This window comes from Canis aureus, chromosome 16, assembly GCF_053574225.1.
Source record: "Canis aureus isolate CA01 chromosome 16, VMU_Caureus_v.1.0, whole genome shotgun sequence".
Classification (NCBI taxonomy): Eukaryota; Metazoa; Chordata; class Mammalia; order Carnivora; family Canidae; genus Canis; species Canis aureus.
In genome coordinates this window covers 21,163,079-21,181,570 of record NC_135626.1, presented here as the reverse complement: position 1 = coordinate 21,181,570, position 18,492 = coordinate 21,163,079, and the positions used below count along the sequence as shown (strand labels likewise).

General features: G+C 48.7%; 1 protein-coding gene across 3 annotated transcripts in view; it reads left to right on the top strand.

The window, feature by feature from the left end:
- The window catches only part of ASIC2 (acid sensing ion channel subunit 2), a 994,452-nt gene that overhangs the window by 892,700 nt on the left and 83,260 nt on the right, over positions 1-18,492 (top strand). For all 3 annotated transcript variants that reach the window (XM_077852177.1, XM_077852176.1, XM_077852175.1), the window contains exon 2: positions 9,948-10,098. In XM_077852177.1, coding sequence (XP_077708303.1) covers positions 9,948-10,098 — 151 coding nt within the window. The remainder of the gene's footprint in view (positions 1-9,947; positions 10,099-18,492) is intronic.

Sequence of the window (18,492 nt, the reverse complement as noted above, 5' to 3'; positions counted from 1 at the left end):
TGGGACAGACTGGGAAGCAGGAATCATGTCAGTACGGTTAGAAACAGAGTGAAGGCAGCAGAAGAAAACGGTAGCACAACCGTGGACGGTTTGTGGCCATACTTTCTCCTTCACTTTTTATTGGCTTCTTCCCTTCTTAAAGGCAAGGAATCCCTCTTGGTCCCTGCTCCTCACATCTGGCAACAGTTAAGGGGTTCCCCTTTGCAGTCAGCCTTGGATCCCCAGAAACGTGCTCTTTTGATTTATCCACTTGCCCTGGCCCTGTGACCCTAGATTTGGCGTGGCAACCTGTTGACAATGGGCAGATCAGAGAGCCAGGTTGGAGGGAGGAAGGGGTTCTGAGACTGACACAGATATCCTTGGAGAGAACTGCATCTCTGTCTTAATAATTATCTATTACCTGACAGCTAAGCTCCATTATTCATTGTGCACAGTGTCTGGCACATAGTAGGTATTCAACCAGGGTAATCTGACCCCAAAGTCTGTGTTTATCCACAAATCCTGCCCATATTTTAGCATAGCTCATGGTTGTCTAGGGTATTAGTTTCCAATAGAGGAAGAGAGATGGAAAGATGGGCAGATAGGCAGGGCTCAGCAGGCAGCCAGAAGCCTGGGCTAGCATCACTGGTCTTCCTGATAGCATCCAAATGACCCTTCTTAGCCCAGGAGTCAGTCTAAGGGGTCTGTCTCAACCTTCTAAATACCCTGGTGTCACCTTCACTGTGGCTAGAGAGAATTTTGTAACACCCCCAGGACCCCCTCCATCACTGCCTTCCAGGCAGCTTTCCTTCTATGTATTCCCACAGCACCTGGCACCACCCAGTATTGTCTGCAGGGCCACCCTCTCTTCTAGGCAATTCCTAAAGGATTGACTCATTTCTGTATCCCCAACACCTAAGGCAGTGCCTAGAACACAAGGGGTGTTCTGTAGATGTTCACTAAATGAATGAATAGATGAGCTGTGACCATGGCCCCAGAAGAACAACACCTCAGATTCAATTCCCACAGTAAAATAACAACTCTGTCCCTCCTCTGCTCCTACCAGGCTTAAGCATGATGCAAACGACAAACAAAAATGTTCCCTGCCTGGGCTGAGGGCTTTCCCCCCCCACAGAGCACTTTCAGAGCCATTATGGCCCTTTTGATCTTTACAATTCTATTGAAAGGTACTCTTGCCAGCACTTTGGAGATGAAGGATCAAGAGCCAAAAAGATGAAATAACCTCCAAATCAGTGCAGAGCCAGCACTGGAAGCTGGGACTACCTGGTTCCCAATTCCATGCTTTTTGTCTTTCACCTAGATATCTTCCATAAGGGCCTACGCTATGCTGGATATGGAGCCAGGCACTGGGGATCCAGAGATGGAAATGCTACAGACCCTCCTGCCCCCAGGAGACAGACAGTAGAGCCTTAGCAGAGAGAACAGCCAACCTGTTGCTGAATCCCGTTTGAAACTTCCATCAAGCCAGGCTCTGGCCCCCACGCAGTCAAGCTGCAGTCCAGCTTGAAAGGCATCTGGTTCCCCACATCCCACTTTACAACCTCAAGTCAAGCCCAATATGGGATTCTCACATGAGCTGTCAGGTGGGATTCATCAGCAGAGGCCTGGCATTTCCAGCAACTCTGCAGGTGAACCGCCGGAGTGCCTTCAAGTTGCCCCTCTGTCTCCATGAGTCATCCTCCAAGAGCACATTTGCTCACAAAATGTTTGAGTCGGAGGAGAACACTCAGAGTCAGCCATTCCTCCCTTCGTGCTGTTTTCCCAGCTGACAGACAGATTTGCAGCTGCTTGACGCTCTTTCCTTCTGCATGGTGCTCACACAACCCCTCCTGCACAGTCTAGAGCTCTCTGGACAGTTGCCCGGTGGACAAGGCCCTGCTGCACTCAGGCTCAGAGGGAGGAGGCAAAAGGGCCTCTCAGTGAAACAGGCACAGGGAATGTCACATCCCAGCAGAGAGGTGCAGGGGCGTGGAGGAGGGGCCACATTACCATCTCATACATTCTAATAATGCCAAGCATACTTCCACCAACCCATGCATATAAAAGAGAAAGTCAGGTGAACCATTCTTTAGCTGTAGGACCTTGGATGAGATACTTAGGCTCCCGGAGCCTCAGTTTTCTCATTTGCACACTGGGTGGAATCAGTGGGGTTTGTGAGCTTGAAAGGATAGAAGGGGTATAGAGCAGTGGGCACAGCACTCGACTCTGTCAATGTTCAGTGACTGTTCATTCTTGCCTTTCCCCCCAGAAAGTTGCTTCTGAAGAACATGACATTATTGATGCCCTAAAAAAAAGATGGTGGCCTCCTAAAAAAAAGAAGTTTGGATGAGATCATGACATTAATGATGCCCTAAAAAAAAGAGGTGATGAATGGTGGCAAAGGGGCCATGTTCCATTATTCATTACCAGGAATAGCACCAACAACATGGACGTGCTTTCGTGGGTATTTGTCGCAATTGTCTTTTTAAATCTCCTTATAGGGAAAACACACAGTCATGCAACAGTCCTTGGAATGAGATAACTAGTCTGAAATTCCTGTTGCAGGAACTGATGAACGAGCAAGTAGAGATTTTAATAAGATACAGTCCTGCCTTCAAAGAGCTGACCGTCTCTGGCAGCCCCCACCCCATGCATCAGTCCCTCTGCTGTATTTTTGTCCTCAAACACACTTACTGCAACTTCAGGAAACAAAAGGCCGATTCACTTTGTTTCCTGGAAGCCTGGTAACCCATTTGACAGAATTTTTCACTTCCCAATTGTGTGAAATGTGTTTTAGGAGCTTGAAAGAGGCACATCAAACAAATAAGACTAAATGGTTGGCTTTAACATGCATGGTATTTTGAAAACAGCCTGATGAGAAATTTCAGTAATTCATTGAGAGGAAAGCTTAGTCAACTCAGCAGGAGACAGGCAGGAAGAGGGAAAGGCTGAATTTTGGAGGCATCTTGGAGCAGTACAATTTCATTTCCTTCAAGTACAATAAGCAAGAAGAGACAAGAAACCTACTGCCTTAGAGAAACCCTAAAGGTCAGGATTAATGAATGAACTGGAAGACCTGAAGCTTGCAGCTTTAGTTGTGTTCTGGTGAGTGGATATTTCAACAATCCTTGAGGGAACTTATGCATAATTTATTTTCTTAAGTAGGTACATGGTGTAGAAATGTTGTTTGCACTATTAATTGAACCAGAAAACTGTGTCTTCTTGGGTATCAGCTGTTCCTAACCTTTCCCAGCAAGGGCTCTGCTTTGCATTTCCCCGACTCTGTAAGGCAGGGGACCCCAGCAGGTCACACCGAGCCTGGATGCTAGCAGCTGTCAATCTTTCTCATATTCCTGGACACAATGCCGTGAGAAGGGGGGCCTGGCCATTATCTCCAGGCCCTGGCATGTGCAAACAGAAGGCTTAGAAGAATAGGGCCAAGCAATTAAGCCTAGGTCAGATCTCATCTCTGTCCCCAAACCGGCTGTGTGACCTAGGGCAGGTCACTTTACCTCTTTGGACTTTAGACTCTTATGAAAAAGAGAAGTTTGGATGAGAAAATGCTTGCAATTTTCCAGGATGCCTCTGACCCTGAGATGTACCTCCCCGCTACCAGGTGGGAGTGTGCCGTGTTAGTGAGCCACAGTCTCACCAGTTGACAAGTGGCAGAGCAGTTTGGGAGAGGGGTATGGGAATGAGCTGTACCTACAAAGAACAGGGGGGCTAGGAGCACGGGCTTTGGAACTAGGCAAAAATGAATTTTTGCCCTGAGTTCTCCACTGCCCAGCTCTGTGACTTGGCTCGGCCCTTCTGGGCCTGTTTTGTTGTCCATGAAATGGAGGTGATAATACCAACCTCGTGGGGCTGTTGCAAAAATTAGTGTTGGCGGTTGTAAAGTGAATGGTACTCCAGGGATGGTAGCAAATTTCAGAGCTACTCTAAGAGTTACAGGAAGGCAGTGAGACATTTTCCCAATCCCCACACCCATGTTGCTTTAGCTTAAAATGTGTCAACTGCCGATTGGTGGGAATCTTTCCACCATACCAATAACTGGTTACAATTTGGTTGGAATTCAAGTGTAGATTTTCAAAACGGGTTGTATGCATGCAAGCATCTCCTGCTCCTACAGAACCCCATGGTGCCAGTAATATCATGGGCTGCCCAGGGCTTCCGCAACTGGCTTAGCATTATTAAGGAGTAAGCAATCAGCGGCACACGGCAGTCTTCATCTCCTCTAACTACTTCAAGAAGAGTTTGGATTATAGGGACATAAGCAGAGGGCAAGAACCCTCGATTCATCTTGGCCTTCCTAGCCATAACCCAAATGACTAATCTCTCTTCTGCTGAAAAGGAGAAACCCCACCTCCCATCCTTGTATGGATTCATAACTAGTAAAGATGTCTATTAGGTAATCATCCAAACCAACCTGCTTACATCCTCTCATTTAGGCTTCCAGTCACATGGCAAGATTATCTTGCCAGGTTTGTAGGTGAGGCAATGCACCCAGGAAAATACCGTGTTTCAGGCCACGGACTTGACAAATAATAGGGAGCTGCATTGATTGCCTCCTGTCTGACCCCAAATCCCAGGCTTCCTTCCTTGTGACTTCCTTGGTGAAAGTCTCACCTGCAAGTCCTAGCTCTACTATCTACCTCCTCAGTAGCCTCAGTCTCCTCCACTGTAAAATGGGGATGTGATTGCAAGAGGCCTCCCCATCAGGGGAGCTGGACCATAATTAGGAGGGTGAGAACACCTATGGAAATGCCAAGTGGCACAAAGTCGAGACTCAGAAATTGCTGGCTTCCTCCCCTTAACGAGGCCACTAAGAAAGTTGCCACCAAACGTAGGCAGTCTAAGCCATAACACACCGTGCAAATGTTAGCAATGAAGGTGATGGTCACGGGCCTCATTTTTATCTCAGGATCCACCCACCTCCTCATTCCTGGAGATCCAGGTTTGAAAGGTGCACCATTAACTCTCATACACCAACCCAACTGTGTCCAATTCCAGACTCTTAGCAACCCAGCGGATCTGGCCCTGCCATCCGCAATGGGGCTGTCAGCACTTACAGGGGAGAGCAGAGCGATGCCTGGGAGAATGGCAGGTCTGAAGAAGCAGTGAGCTGGGCCTGACAATCTGGACTTAAGTAAACTGTATTTTCTGGCTGGGGACGATAAGACATAAATTTGAAGCGTGTGTTACACTTATACATCATTATGCCCCGAAACAGGGAAGGAGAGCTGCATCTTGTCCCAGGTTTGTAGCGAAACTGTGCAATGTGTAAATAGCTCTCAGGCCTTTGATGTTGAGCAGAGAGGAAAATAATCCTCTCGGAAACACCAGGCAGGAGCCGTGGGCGCAGCAGCACAGGCAGGGAGGCTGGCAGAGGCGTGCAGTCAGGACAGACCTGCTGTCTCTGAGCCCTTTCTCCTACCCCCAAGAAGATAGACTCTTAGTTCCCAGAGGAATTATTTCCCCTAATGCTTTCCTGCAGAAGCAAGCAAAGATGCTCAGGTACAGTGAAGTGGGAAGCTGAGAACAGCCTCAGCAGAGAAAGGGAAGGGAGAGAGGATGGTACACGGTGTCAGGTCCACCTCCTGCCAGCAAGACTGACCAGCCCTGAAGGGCACCTCCCAGAGGTGGGCTAGGTGCTAAAGGTTGGCAGCACCTTGCAGTCCCTGCACTTGCAGAGCTTACAGTGGAGCGAAGACATGGCCAAAAAATAACCACATGAATAACCACCTAGTTACACACTTTACTGTGCACCATAAAGGGGCAAAACAGGAGAAATGAAGCTGTGAGACAAGACGTCCCCATTTAAACGGAGGCTGGGAGCAGGGCCATGGGAGTGGTCAAGCAAGGCCTCTGAGGAAGGCAGGAAGGCAGACCGAGGGTGTGCTGGGAACATCCTAGACCAAAGAAACAACACCCAGAAAGGGCCTGCAGGGGGAAGAGCTTGTTGCACATTCCAAGAACTGCAGAGGCTGGGTGCTAGAGGCATGTGACAAAAGGGAGGATGGGACACCAGTCCGAACCACACAGGGCCCCCTGCGAGGATTTAGGGACTTAGTCCTAAATGCGCCGGGAAGCTGCAGAAGGATGTCAAGCCCCTTTATGGTGATCGCAACTCAAGAAAGAACATGGCCATCATAGATCATAATGTGGCCATCGCTATGGCTATGGTCACCCTCCAGCTCCCTGCCCTGCAATTCTGGTCACCACCACCCTGACCGAGCTCTGATGTGCATTGGTTCACACTTGGCAAGTGTGTGTGCTTGCCCCAGCACCCCCTTATCCCTCCTGCCCCTAGAAGAAGATGAAACTGACACCCAGGCCCCTGCAGGAGCCACCCTCTGGGCCTAGGATGGGTATCAGGCCTGGTGAGGGGGCAGCCAAGGATGGGGAGTGAGTTTCTATCACTGTCACCATGGAGACTCGTCTGCTCCCTCCTCCGGAGGGGTGACTTGCATGCACGAGGCTTCAGTGGTCCCAGGAACACTCAGTGTTCCACACAGAGCAGGCACTGTGTCAGTAACCAGCTAAAGGTGGCAATCCTCCAGAGCCCCCATCTTCTGTTGCAGGCAGGGAAGCAGAGGGAGACTGCTATAAAGGAAGTTCAGACTGAACCCAGAGTCTGGTCCCAAACAGATGGGTCTTTACTGCACTGCCACAGGCAAGTTGCCTCCTCCCTCCCAGGTCTGCGTTTCCTTCCCCATGAAGTAAGGTGGGTCGGTGAGATGGTCTGCAAGAGCCCTTGGAGCTCCCGCACCTTATCATCCCCCTCTTCTGAGGGTTGATGCTCTCTCCCGACACCACCCACCCAGCATATCTGGGATCACAGACACTGGGCTGGGATCACCGCTGACCCGGGAGTACGGGTCATATTCTAACTCCAGCCCAATATTCTGGAGTTCAAGTACCAAGTTGTTGCAGGGCGGGGGGTGGGATTTGCAATAATCTGGTGCAAAGCTGAAATGTACTTTTCCTTATGACTCTCCTCATATTAGATAGGCAGTTAATATTACCAATCAATTTTGGAACCAACAAGCATATTTAGTAGATCTACAAAAAAAATTATATTAGAACACCCAGAAGTCACTCCAGATGTGTTCAACCCCTTGCAAAAGATTTGCTAACTATAAGCTTCTCTCCTCTGTTCATTACAGTGGTCCCGGAGAACATCTCTCCAGGAGACAAATTCATTAGCCGAGTCCAGTTGCTACAGACAATAGCAATGATAAAGTTCAGTTTGTTTGAAAAATCATGTTCTAGCTTTCCTCCTCCACCAGGAAACTGAGGGGGTAGGGCTAGGCTGTCCTGAAATAGTGCAGCTGGTCAGGGACTCAGACATTTTATACAGTGAAGAAAACGTGTACTCTGATGTCTTGCTGGTGCTTTCCACAGGTCCTGAAGGCAGGTAACAGGGTTTATACTTCTTTGCAATCCCCATAATTATTGCACATAGGAGGAGTACATGCATATGACTATTGGTTGGCTGATGGAAAAAGCAAGGCACAGAGTAATAGGATAAGGCTCAGAAAGGTCCCAATGACAAAGACCCAGGGGACCATAACCAGAAAAAGCATATGTATTAGACATTCATAGATTTCACATCTCAGTATCTCTACTTAATAGCTGTGTGACCTTAGGCAAGTCACTTAGCATCTCTGGGCCTCGGTTTCCTCCTCTGCACAATGGGAGCAGCAATATCCAGAGCGGTCATGGTTGCAAGAGTTACGTGAGTTACATGAGTACCTAGCAGAGCATCTGGCACATCGTAGAGGTCTCTCTTCCTTCCTCTCATCCGGCCCTCAAGGTCTGCATGAGAAAGACAGCCTCCAGCATCTGCCCCTGCTATCTACCTGCCCCCACACTGAAGGATGGGAAGCCAGAGACCCCATCCCCATCCCTGTGGCTTCCATGCTGCAGGAGGGGACAGTTCAGTGGAACATGGCCAAGGAGGGGTCTGGGCCCAAACCTCAGTGGCTGCAGGAACCCAATACACTTGGCCTGGCTCTCTTCCAGCCAATTTTGCCAGATGTAATTTGGCTTCAGCTCAAGATTCCAAAGCAGTTATATAAGCATAATAACCCATAGCATTTGTAGAAAGCTTTTATAGTTTTCAAAGCATGTTTGCATATATTACCTCAGCTGATCTTCTCAGTAACCTTGAGAGGTAGCTAAGGAAAGGGCGAGAATGCCCATTTTATAGATGGAGCATTGAGGCTTGGAGCATCCAAGTTCACCTGAAGTCACATGACTAATAAGTGGCAACATCAAACGTGGACAAAGATCCCTGCCTTCCTGAGACAGCTGGGTGGCTCAGTCGGTTAAGCATCTGCCTTCCACTCAGTCCTGGGATTAAGCCCCACATCAGGCTCCCTGTTCAGCTGGGGAGTCTCCTTCTCTCTCTCTCTTTGTCCCTCCCCCTGCTCATGCTCTCTCTCTTGCTCACTTTCTCTCCCTCAAATAAATAAATAAAATCTTAAAAAAAAAAAAAAAAAAAGATCTCTGCCTTCCTTATCCCAGGCTCTTCCCACACCATCACACCACATCTTTGTAATCATGTAATCGTCAAGCAGAAGTGGCCCGAATACCTACTGGGTGTTAAGTCCTTGAATTCAGAAGTGAATGGCAGAGTCAAGTTCAAGAGAGATGTAGGATCAACTATTTGGGGCCATGAGATAGCTGCTATGGTGAGGAGCGAGGGGAATAAGGAGGAGGGGTGTAGCCCAACTTGATCCAGAGGTTCAGGAAGGCTTCCTGGAGGAGGAGACAGAGCAGTCCAGTCTTAGACAACAGCTAGAGGCTGTCCAGACAGGAAGAGGAGTGAGAGGAGTTATAGGCAGCAGGAACAGCAAATAGAAAGCCACAAGTGTGTGAACTAGTAGGGCGCATCCATGGGTGCTGCAGGTCATCTGATCTGGCTCCATCTACCCATTCATTCACTCATTCATTCAACATATATTTCCATAGCACCCCCATGAGCCAGACACCCTATTGGTCACTACGGATAGGTACCTCAGCAAACAAGTAGATGTACTCCCTGAACACATGGAGCTTCCCTTCTAATGGAATCCCATGGACATGGATGGGAAATAGCAGAATGGAGTAGGAAGAGGGCATCAGAGATGGCTGGGTATGGAGGGCCTAGATTTTAGCCTATGGGTGTTGGGGAGCACTGCTGGATTTTAAGGGCAGGATTAGCAAGATGAGGTCTGCATTTCAGAAAGAGTGAGCCACAGCAAAGTTAGAGGATGGACTGAGAAGGTTGTCTGGAATCCAGGAGCCCAGCCAAAATTTCAGCAGCCCAGGAAGCAATAACTGGGTCCTGCGTTATGGTAGTGCAGTAGAGAAAAGGTAAAATACAAGCCGGATGTAGAGACAGCCTTACAGGCCTTGCTGGTTAATTGGACTTGGGGGTGAGGAAGAGGAAGAATGGACAGCCACTCTGAGGGGCTGGCCTGAGCCTCCTGGCAGGTGGTGATGCTATTCCCTGGGACAGGAGTGCAGGAGAACCATCCGGTGGGGCGGGGAACCTGAGGAAGTTTGTTCCCACTGGGACTTGCTAAGTGTCAGGGCACTATGGGTGCCCCTGAAGTCACATTCATCAGATGCTGGGATCGTGAGTCTGGAGCCCAAGAGAGAGCTTGGGGCTGGAGGTGCAGATTGGCCTACAGGTGAAAGTTTAACATTTAGAAGTAAACAGGGCCACCCAGGGTTGGGAGGGTGCCCAGAGGGAGAAGAGACCAGATCCCATTGAAATGAACCCCAGAGTATGTCCAGATTTGTTCTTTGATGTCAGAATCCTGCTTGGCAAAAGTCCGGCCATTAGCCATAGTGGTCCGCAAGAGGGCTTGATTGTTACGGGCTGTGGGAACTCTGGACTGATGTTACACTTCTCGGGTCTCACTAATCTCTAGTCTGAAGTCACTCATGTGCTTCTCTCCCTCTCATCTCTCCCTTAGGTGTTTACAAAATATGGAAAGTGTTACATGTTTAACTCAGGAGAGGATGGCAAACCTCTGCTCACCACGGTCAAGGGCGGGACTGGCAACGGGCTGGAGATCATGCTGGATATTCAGCAGGATGAGTACCTGCCCATCTGGGGAGAGACAGGTGAGCTGGCCACAGGGACCGGAGCTGTGGGTGATGGCAGAGGGGCACAAGACTCTGGAAGACTGGTTTGCTTCAGGTGGGCTGACTTGGCCCATGCTATGAAGGACAGCTGTCTATGGGGGGGGGGGAGGGGGGTGACAACATACCAGTGAAGGGTAAGAATGTCCCTGCATGGACTCTGGTGCTCTGGGTTTCCTCAGATTTCAGTAGATGGGAGAGGGGCAGATGAGAGGCATATTGGAAGGGGAAGGCAGGTGGACTGAGGGCAGTGTTGGGAAGGAGGCATGGAGGAAGGTATGATTGGGCAGGCAGGTGGCTTGTTTTCAGGAGAAGAGGAAGACATGGACAAGCCTCTTCCTCTTCCAGACATCTTGACTATCCCAACCCAGCAAGGAGGCCTAGCAGAAAGGAAAGCAGCTCCTCCTGCTGGAGGAAGGTAGAGGAGTTTGCAGGGTTGGCAGGTCAAAGGGCATGGACTCTGGGGCTTGGCACCATGGTTGTGTGAGCCCCTGGGGAGGCCCAAGTGCACAGGCCCCTGAGTTAGTTCGTGCATGAATTTATTCCTATCTATTCAGCAAACTATTCATTAGCCATGTGTACTGTGTTAGGCTTTGTGCCACAGTAAGGACATTAAGGTGAAAAAGACCAGGTCCTTGATCATAGCCTAGGGGAGGAGACACACAATTACAGCCCAGTGTGACATGAGTGTACCCACACCAGGAGGACAGCAGCCTCTGCCTGGGGGGGAGGGCATTCAGGGAAAGCATCACAGTGCTCCAGGCATTTGAATAGTCTTGGGATGATCCTGGATTATACTGGGGGGGGGGGGGGAGGGATTCTCACAAGAGGGATGCAGGAAGGTCAGACAGGAGAAGGTGAGGAAAACAGAAATTGGAGTGATATAGCCAGTAAGCCCAGGGATGCTGGTGGTGTCTAGAACTCCCCCAGGTGGAGAAAGTAAAGAGGTGCCCAAGAGGGGAACATGGAAACAAAGTAGACCCAAAGCAAGAGTAGTGCTGTGTTCAGGGTATAACAGCTGGGGAGTAGGAAGGAAGGTCAAGGATGGTCCTGTGGAGGGGCTACAGGGGAGGGGGGAGGGGAGAGAAAGTTACAGCAGGAAGGAGGCCTTTGGTCCTTGGATTGGAGCTGAGGTGGGTGGAAGCCAAGCAGCCAAGCCCCCACCTCTTGCAACCCCCACCCCATGATTCCTGAAGCTGACCCCTCCAATCCTAAGGTATGGCTCTGACCATACCTAGGCATTTCAGGCTTCTGAGGGCAGCCAAGGCTTCCACCCCAGAGATAACCAACTGTGAATTCCAAGCTCCCACCACCACCACTGTCTCCTTCCCATGTCTCTCACTCGAGCTCCCTGTGGGAAGAAGCGAGCATGGCCACTTCCCTCACTGTGTGGTTAGTCCTCCTGCTCCTGCAACCAAGAAGTAAAATGGCCCCCACATGTGTCACTCCAGCAATGCCTTCCGGTGGCTCACCTCAGGCTCCAGGCCATCTGCTGCTTGCCGAGGAGATGCTTAGTTGGCTCCATCCACTTTTCTAAATTCAATGCCCCTGCCCTCCAGCAAACAGAGGAACGTCTGGTTTGTGCCGAGCTCTGGCATCCCTGAGAGCTGACCGACAGAGCCTGGCTTTCCAGAACATCCCTGAAACCAGCCTGTGTCCTGTCACCATGGGGGTCTGTAGACAACCCTGAGTCCTAGGAGCTGGGTCTTGGTCCCCAAATAGAGGCTCTGCCTTGTTCTCAGACACCTGAACATATTTGCTTATTGAACTGCCTGTGGCAAAGAGAAGAAATGGGCAGTAAAAATGGGTCCTGAAGACCTCAGACCCACAGCCCAACTACAGATTAGTTATGTGTTTGCATGGTAACGTTGGATTTCCTGCCCTGTTACCTCGATTTGAGAGGGAGAGTAAATGTATACATATACACAAGCACACACCCACACACGCACACACCCACACAGTGCCAGGCACCCTATCACACACATCTTCACACAGTACAGCTCCCCATGGCGTCTGGCCTTGGGTCTGAGCACTGGCTGTTGGTAAAATGGGATCCAAACCACAGGGCCTGCCCCAGGGAATCTGCATTCTGCCTCCCAAAGCCATGGATGGATGGAGCAGGAAAGCTAAGACCATCTATTCCAGCCAATCCCCTTGTTCCTTGGTGGAGAGAGAACTGAGGCCCAGCAAGGAGTGGTGACATACTAGACATCATGTAAAGTAAAGTCATGGCCAAGACAAGGCTGTACTGACCCAAGCTTCTTGACCACCAGTTAGCACCTATGGACCATAACCAGGATTGAGGATCTGCTGTGTGCCTAGCACCATGCAGGGCATGGTCAGGGATGCAGAAGACACCAGACAGATACCCTGCCTCTCAGGAGCTTACCGTCTCAGTAGACAGCTAAACTAGAGCCCAGAATCCACAAAAGGACAACCTCACTCCTGCTGGCAACTTGAGCTATCCTTATGATCCACCATCTAGTCTCACTTAAACCATTCCCTCTAAAGTTGGGTGGTTAGGAAAGGAGGCTTCTTCTGTGAAGAAGGAGGGGTTCAGAGCAACAGCAGGGGCCAGAAGAAACCAGCTAGAGGAGAAACCGGTCTAGAAATAGAATGTTCTCTATCTGCACTGTCCAATACAGTGGCCATAATCTAGCATTTGAAATGTGGCTCATGGTAATGAGGAATTGAGTTTCTAATATCATGTCATTTTGATTAATTTAAATTGCCACAGGGGCCAGTGGCTACCACACTGGGGAGCACAACTTGAGACTCTCTGGTCAGCTTCTTGGATATTTGCCTTTGGTGCCACATCCCACGTTCTTCTGGGACCATAATATTCTCAGCCCTAGCCTTCCCCTCACCAAAGCCATGAGTGGTAGAAAGGGCTCTTTATCCCCACATATCAGGGAAGGAGGCTGAGGTTAGGGGACTTTACCCAGGCCACCCAGCCTGATGGCCTGAATCCTTACATCCAGGCTTCCTCATCTCAACTGCACCTTTTTTCAAGCTGAGAAGTCACTGAGCAATGAGCACCTCTTGAACACTCTGGTTGCCTCAAAACCACTTGTTTCTTGGGCTGGTGAGGAGTAAGCCTCATGTGAGTTAAGATGTAAGTAAGATGTACACACCTGCTTAAGGATGAGGAGTGGACTCTGGCAGGTGAGGGTTGCCTGTCCATGAGGCCACCTGAGGAGGCATGGCCACATCTTACTGCTTGGTCTTTGCTCCAAAGGACTGTGGGCACAGCCAGGCCTAGTCCTGCTATGGTCCTCAGGAGGGAAGCTGCCTTCTGGACTTCCAAGCCTTAAGGCCCCACAGATGCCATCTTGCTTGCTTGGCATTCCCACCTCCTCTCAATTCCCTAGTCTTAGTCAAGGCTATCTGGGTGATGATGGAAAAGAAAGGAATTGAAATATGGCTGTTGAAGGACTAGCCACAGACAGCTTGATGACAGGCAGTATAGTAGGACAGGAAAGTGCCATTATAGAGTCAGACCCAAGATGAAATCCCCAGCTCTTCCTTTACTAGCTATGTGACTGAGGACATATGACGGGCCTCCATGTCCTCATGTGTAATAGATGTCAACAACACAAATAAACCCATCAACCTTTCAGGATGGCTGAAGAAGCACGTAAGAGCTCTCTGCAAATTGTAGACAGTGGAAGGGTGATAATGATGACCATGGAGGGGATTGTCACACTGTCCCAGAGCTAGAGCCTATTCTAAACATCCCAACCCTGTAACAAGGGTCCTGAAGTAACTCAACATCTGGAAATCTCATTCTGTTTAAAGCAGAGCCTCTGATACACTCTTGCCTTGCCTCATGGACAGCTTCATTGCTCAGAAATTTAAAGAAGCAGTGAGGGAACCACTCCTCTGGGTGTAATTCTGGCTGGCAGGAGAGACCTTTGGTCCCTGAGTGAATTTGGAAAAGGCAACCCTCCTCCTTTGAGTGGACCCAGCCCTGTGGGCTCACGCTGAGTGAATAGAGATGCTATGAAAATTATCTCCAGGCTGATAATGCCTTACACCAGGACGCACTCTTGGCAAAACATCCTTGTGCAGGGCACCCCGGAAATATGCCACTTTAAATAAGGCAGGGTCCATCACATGTGGACCTCAACAGTATGATCCTGTGGAATGTCAGGACTGGGGATATTACATGTTACAGGAATAGCAAGGATCTGGGAACCTTGCTTAGAAAAGTGAAACACATTTATTTATTGCAAGAAGTCTTGAATATGCTACATCTTGAATATCTGAATAGGAATATTGCATGCAGCATTTATTTCCCAAATGCCTTCGACCATGGAAACCTTTCTCATGGTTGCTCACAAAATAGAAAGAAGACAGAAAAACTGTCCTAGACTGTAGAAGTGCAGATTTCACGGCCAGCGTTTTCTAAAGGAAATTAAATTGAAGACAGGTGGGAGGCTGTTAAAAATGAAACTCTGTGTAGATGCCTCTGAGTAACTTCAAAAGATAAAAGAAATAGGCAGTGGGTTATCTAGGTTGCACATGAGAGAAACCAAATTCAAACAAGCTTAGGCATAAAAGGAATTGTATTGCCCCCGGAATCCAAGGCAAGCTTCAACAACTAAACAGCAGGTGAGCAAGGATGCAGCGTCAGAAACAACTGGAACCAAGGGCTCGGGCCCCCTCAGGTCTCTGCTTCTCTCGCCTCTCCTCTCTCTGAGTCGCTTTATTCTCTCTCACTACAGACAGGTCTCTTCCACACATATTTTTTTTCACACATGGCTGCCAATAGTTTTATATTTTACACATCCTACCACCAGCAAGAGACTATTCTGAGCCTCTCCTGGATCTCCTATTAAAAAATAAATAAATGAACAGGGAAGGAAATCATTGTCCCATTGGTCAGTCAGGTGCTGATGCCTGGACCAATCAGCAGTTACCGGGGGAGTGAGTTCATAGAAGGACCCAAGAGCCCTGAGGAAGCTGAGTGAACAGCAGCTTGGGAAGGAGTCCCCAAAAGAGTCCCATGAAGGGCCATGCTGGGGAAGAAGGGCTGAGGAAGAGAGTTGGGGTTACCTCCGAGGAAACCAGAATTGGTGTACAGGGAGGTCTCAAATGACCTCAGATTCTAGTCAGATAGGCTCTAAAGTTGGAAAGACCACAGATAGGGCCTCTCCCTTTCTCATCTCCCTCCATCTTTCATTCACCCCATGTAAAATACATTTTAATTGAATATAATCTGCCTGGATTTCCCCAAATCCTAGTATGTAGAAAAATGAATCTGAGGGGTGTCTGGGTGGCTTAATCAGTTAGGCCATCCAACTCTTGATTTCGGCTCAGGTCATGATCTTAGGGTCTTGAGATAGACCCCTGTGTTGGACTCTGTGCTCAGTGGGGAGTGTGCTTGAGATTCTCTTTCTCCCTCTCTCTCTGTCCTTTCCCCTACTCATGTGCTCACGCTCTCTCTCTCTCTCTCTCTCTCAAATAAATAAATATTTTAAAAGAAAGAAAAATGAACCCAATATTATGTTTTTGAGCAAAGGAATTATTTTGAGGATCTATGCTCTAATGGAGGTGAATATCTGGCACTTTATTATCCACCACCAGCCTCATCACCTCCCTTGTTCACTTGGCTCTGGCCACACTGGCTTCCCTGGAACACCTTGAACATTCTCTTACGTGAGACCTCTGCATCTCTACTCCCTCTTTCTAGAATTCTCTCTGCTCAGACCCACATAGCCAACTGCCTCACCTCCACCAAGTCTTTGCTCAGATATCACCCTGTCATAGAGGGCTACCCTGAGGACTCATCCCACTCCTCACCCCTCTATCTCCTCTGCTTGTCCTTTCTCCATGACGTGTCACCTTTAAATATACCATGTGATCTGTCACCTTTAAATATACCATGTGATCTACTTACTTATTCTTTTCTTGTCTATCCCCTACCACTAAAACATATGCTCCAAGAGGTAAGGGATCTTAGACTGTCTGGCTCACTGATGTACACCAGGGCAGTAAACATCTGTTAATGTATTTGTTGAGAGAAGGGGGGAAATACTGTAACTGTGCACACCGACAGGGCCAGGGCAAGAGAGAAACTAGTATTACCAAGTGGCTGCTATGTGCCATGAATATTCTATCCCATGAGTCCTTTCAGTCATTCTCTTAACAAAATGTTATAATCCCCACTGAAAGGTAAAGAAACTGGGGCTCAGAGGGGTTGAGTAAGCTTCCCAAGAACACACATCTCTCATTTAAGTAGCTGAACCAAGCTAAAAACCCACGTATGAACCCAAAAGCAATTCTCTTTTCACTACCTGCCTTTAATGTTCAAAATGTGATTGTAAAAGCACTGCCATGAAAATAGCTCAGGAAAAAAAAAAAATGGTCCAGGTGACATCTCTGAAGAGAGAATGGCATATAATGATAGGTCTGTTAAACTTTTCCTTTTCCATTTTTCCCTCTTTTTTTTCTCAATAGCAGAATCCTTATATTGAACAAAAGCTTTAGCACAGTCCCAGTATATAAAACAGATAATGGTAGAGCTGTTCTGGTTCACATGGAGATGAGGACCTCAGTGTGATTGCCCCATGCTCACCATGGTCGACCCTGAGGAACCCCAGGGCTCCAAGGAGCCTAGTTTAAAAATCCCTGGATGGATGCCTGATTTTACTGGGATAAAAACGGTGTCCATTGGTTTTATGAGTCTGTACATCCCAGAGACCAACTCCAAATCTCTCTCTCCCTTTCTCCCGGGACAGTGAAAGGAGTTCATGATGTGTCTTCTGAGCTCCGGAGCCTTGGGGGAGTTAGCAGTCTAGACTTCTGGTTGAACATGGTGGATTGATCAGAGCTATTTCTTGAGGCTCCCTCCACACACCCCATCTAAAGAGCCATCATGGTTTGTTTGGGGTTTTTTGTTTTTTTTTTTTTTTTTAAAGATTTATTTATGATAGACAGAGAAAGAGAGAGAGAGAGAGAGAGAGAGAGGCAGAGACACAGGAGGAGGGAGAAGCAGGCTCCATGCCGGGAGCCCGACGCGGGACTCGATCCCAGGACTCCAGGATCGCGCCCTGGGCCAAAGGCAGGCGCTAAACCGCCGAGCCACCCAGGGATCCCCTGTTTGGGGTTTTTTTAAGTATAAACACACAATGACTGAGAGTATGGGAAGGAAGGCAACAGTCAACGTCAGCAAGTTTTTGGAAGATGGAAGATAGATGGTAATTGACTTGGCCTGTGGCAGACAAAGCCAAGGGATAAGGGTCTGCACTGAAAAGCCAGCTAAAGCCGTCGTGTTCTCACCACTGAACCCTCAGAAAGAGTCAGGAAGCAGAGGCATCGGACACTGCTGGAGACAGGGATAAGAGGTAGGACTAAAACTAGGAGGATTAGTTAGAAGTCTGTAAAAGGAGCTGTGAAATCTCCCCAATGTCCTCCCCGTGGCCCAGAGCAGCCAGACAGGTACTTCTCCACACCCCAGCACCAGAGAAGATGAAACAGACCGGTGCTGGGCATGAGGAAACTAGGCAGAGCTGAGGCATGGCTGAGGCACCCCACAGAAACCAGGGAGACGAGGGACGCCTGGGTGGCTCAGCGGTTGAGCATCTGCCTTTGGCTCAGGACTTGATCCGGGGTCCTGGGATCGAGTCCCGTGTCGAGCTCCCTGCATGGAGCCTGCTTCTCACTCTGCCTATGTCTCTGCCTCTCTCTGTGTGTCTCTAATGAATAAGTAAATACAATCTTGAAAGAAACAAACAAACAAACAAACCAGGGAGATGAGAAGTTTTGCTTACTGAGTAGAGACCCCAGCCACGCTAATCTACCCCATGACCTCCAAACAGAAGTCTGGGGGAGTCCCTTTCTAGAGAGAATGACAAGCTCATGAGAAAAGGTCCACAGAAATCCACAGTCAGGAGTCCCCAGACATAATGACCTGGTTAGATCCCCCCAGAGTGAAGTCCTTTAGTGAGTACCCCCACACCCAGGAATGATTGTGCAGCTTTACAAGTACCTCTTAATTGTGAGTGGACAACCAGAATGCCAAGTTTTTGAGGGAAGCCACTGACAGGAAAGGAACCAACACCAGTCAAACAAAAAAGAAACTTTGTGACGGACACTGAGGAGGGCACTTGATGGGATGAGCACTGGGTGTTATACTATATGATGGCAAATCAAACTTCAATTTAAAAAAATAATTTTAAAAAATGTAAAAATAAAAATAAAACAAAAAGAAACTTTGAGGAAATAGAGATCATGATTAACATCACAAGCTCTAGAGCCAGACCAGAGCCTAAGTTCAAATCCCAGCTACACAGCTTGTCGGCTCTGTGACTCTGGGCAAGTTACCTAACCTCTCTGAGGCTCTCAGTTCCATCACATCTAAAATAAGACTAA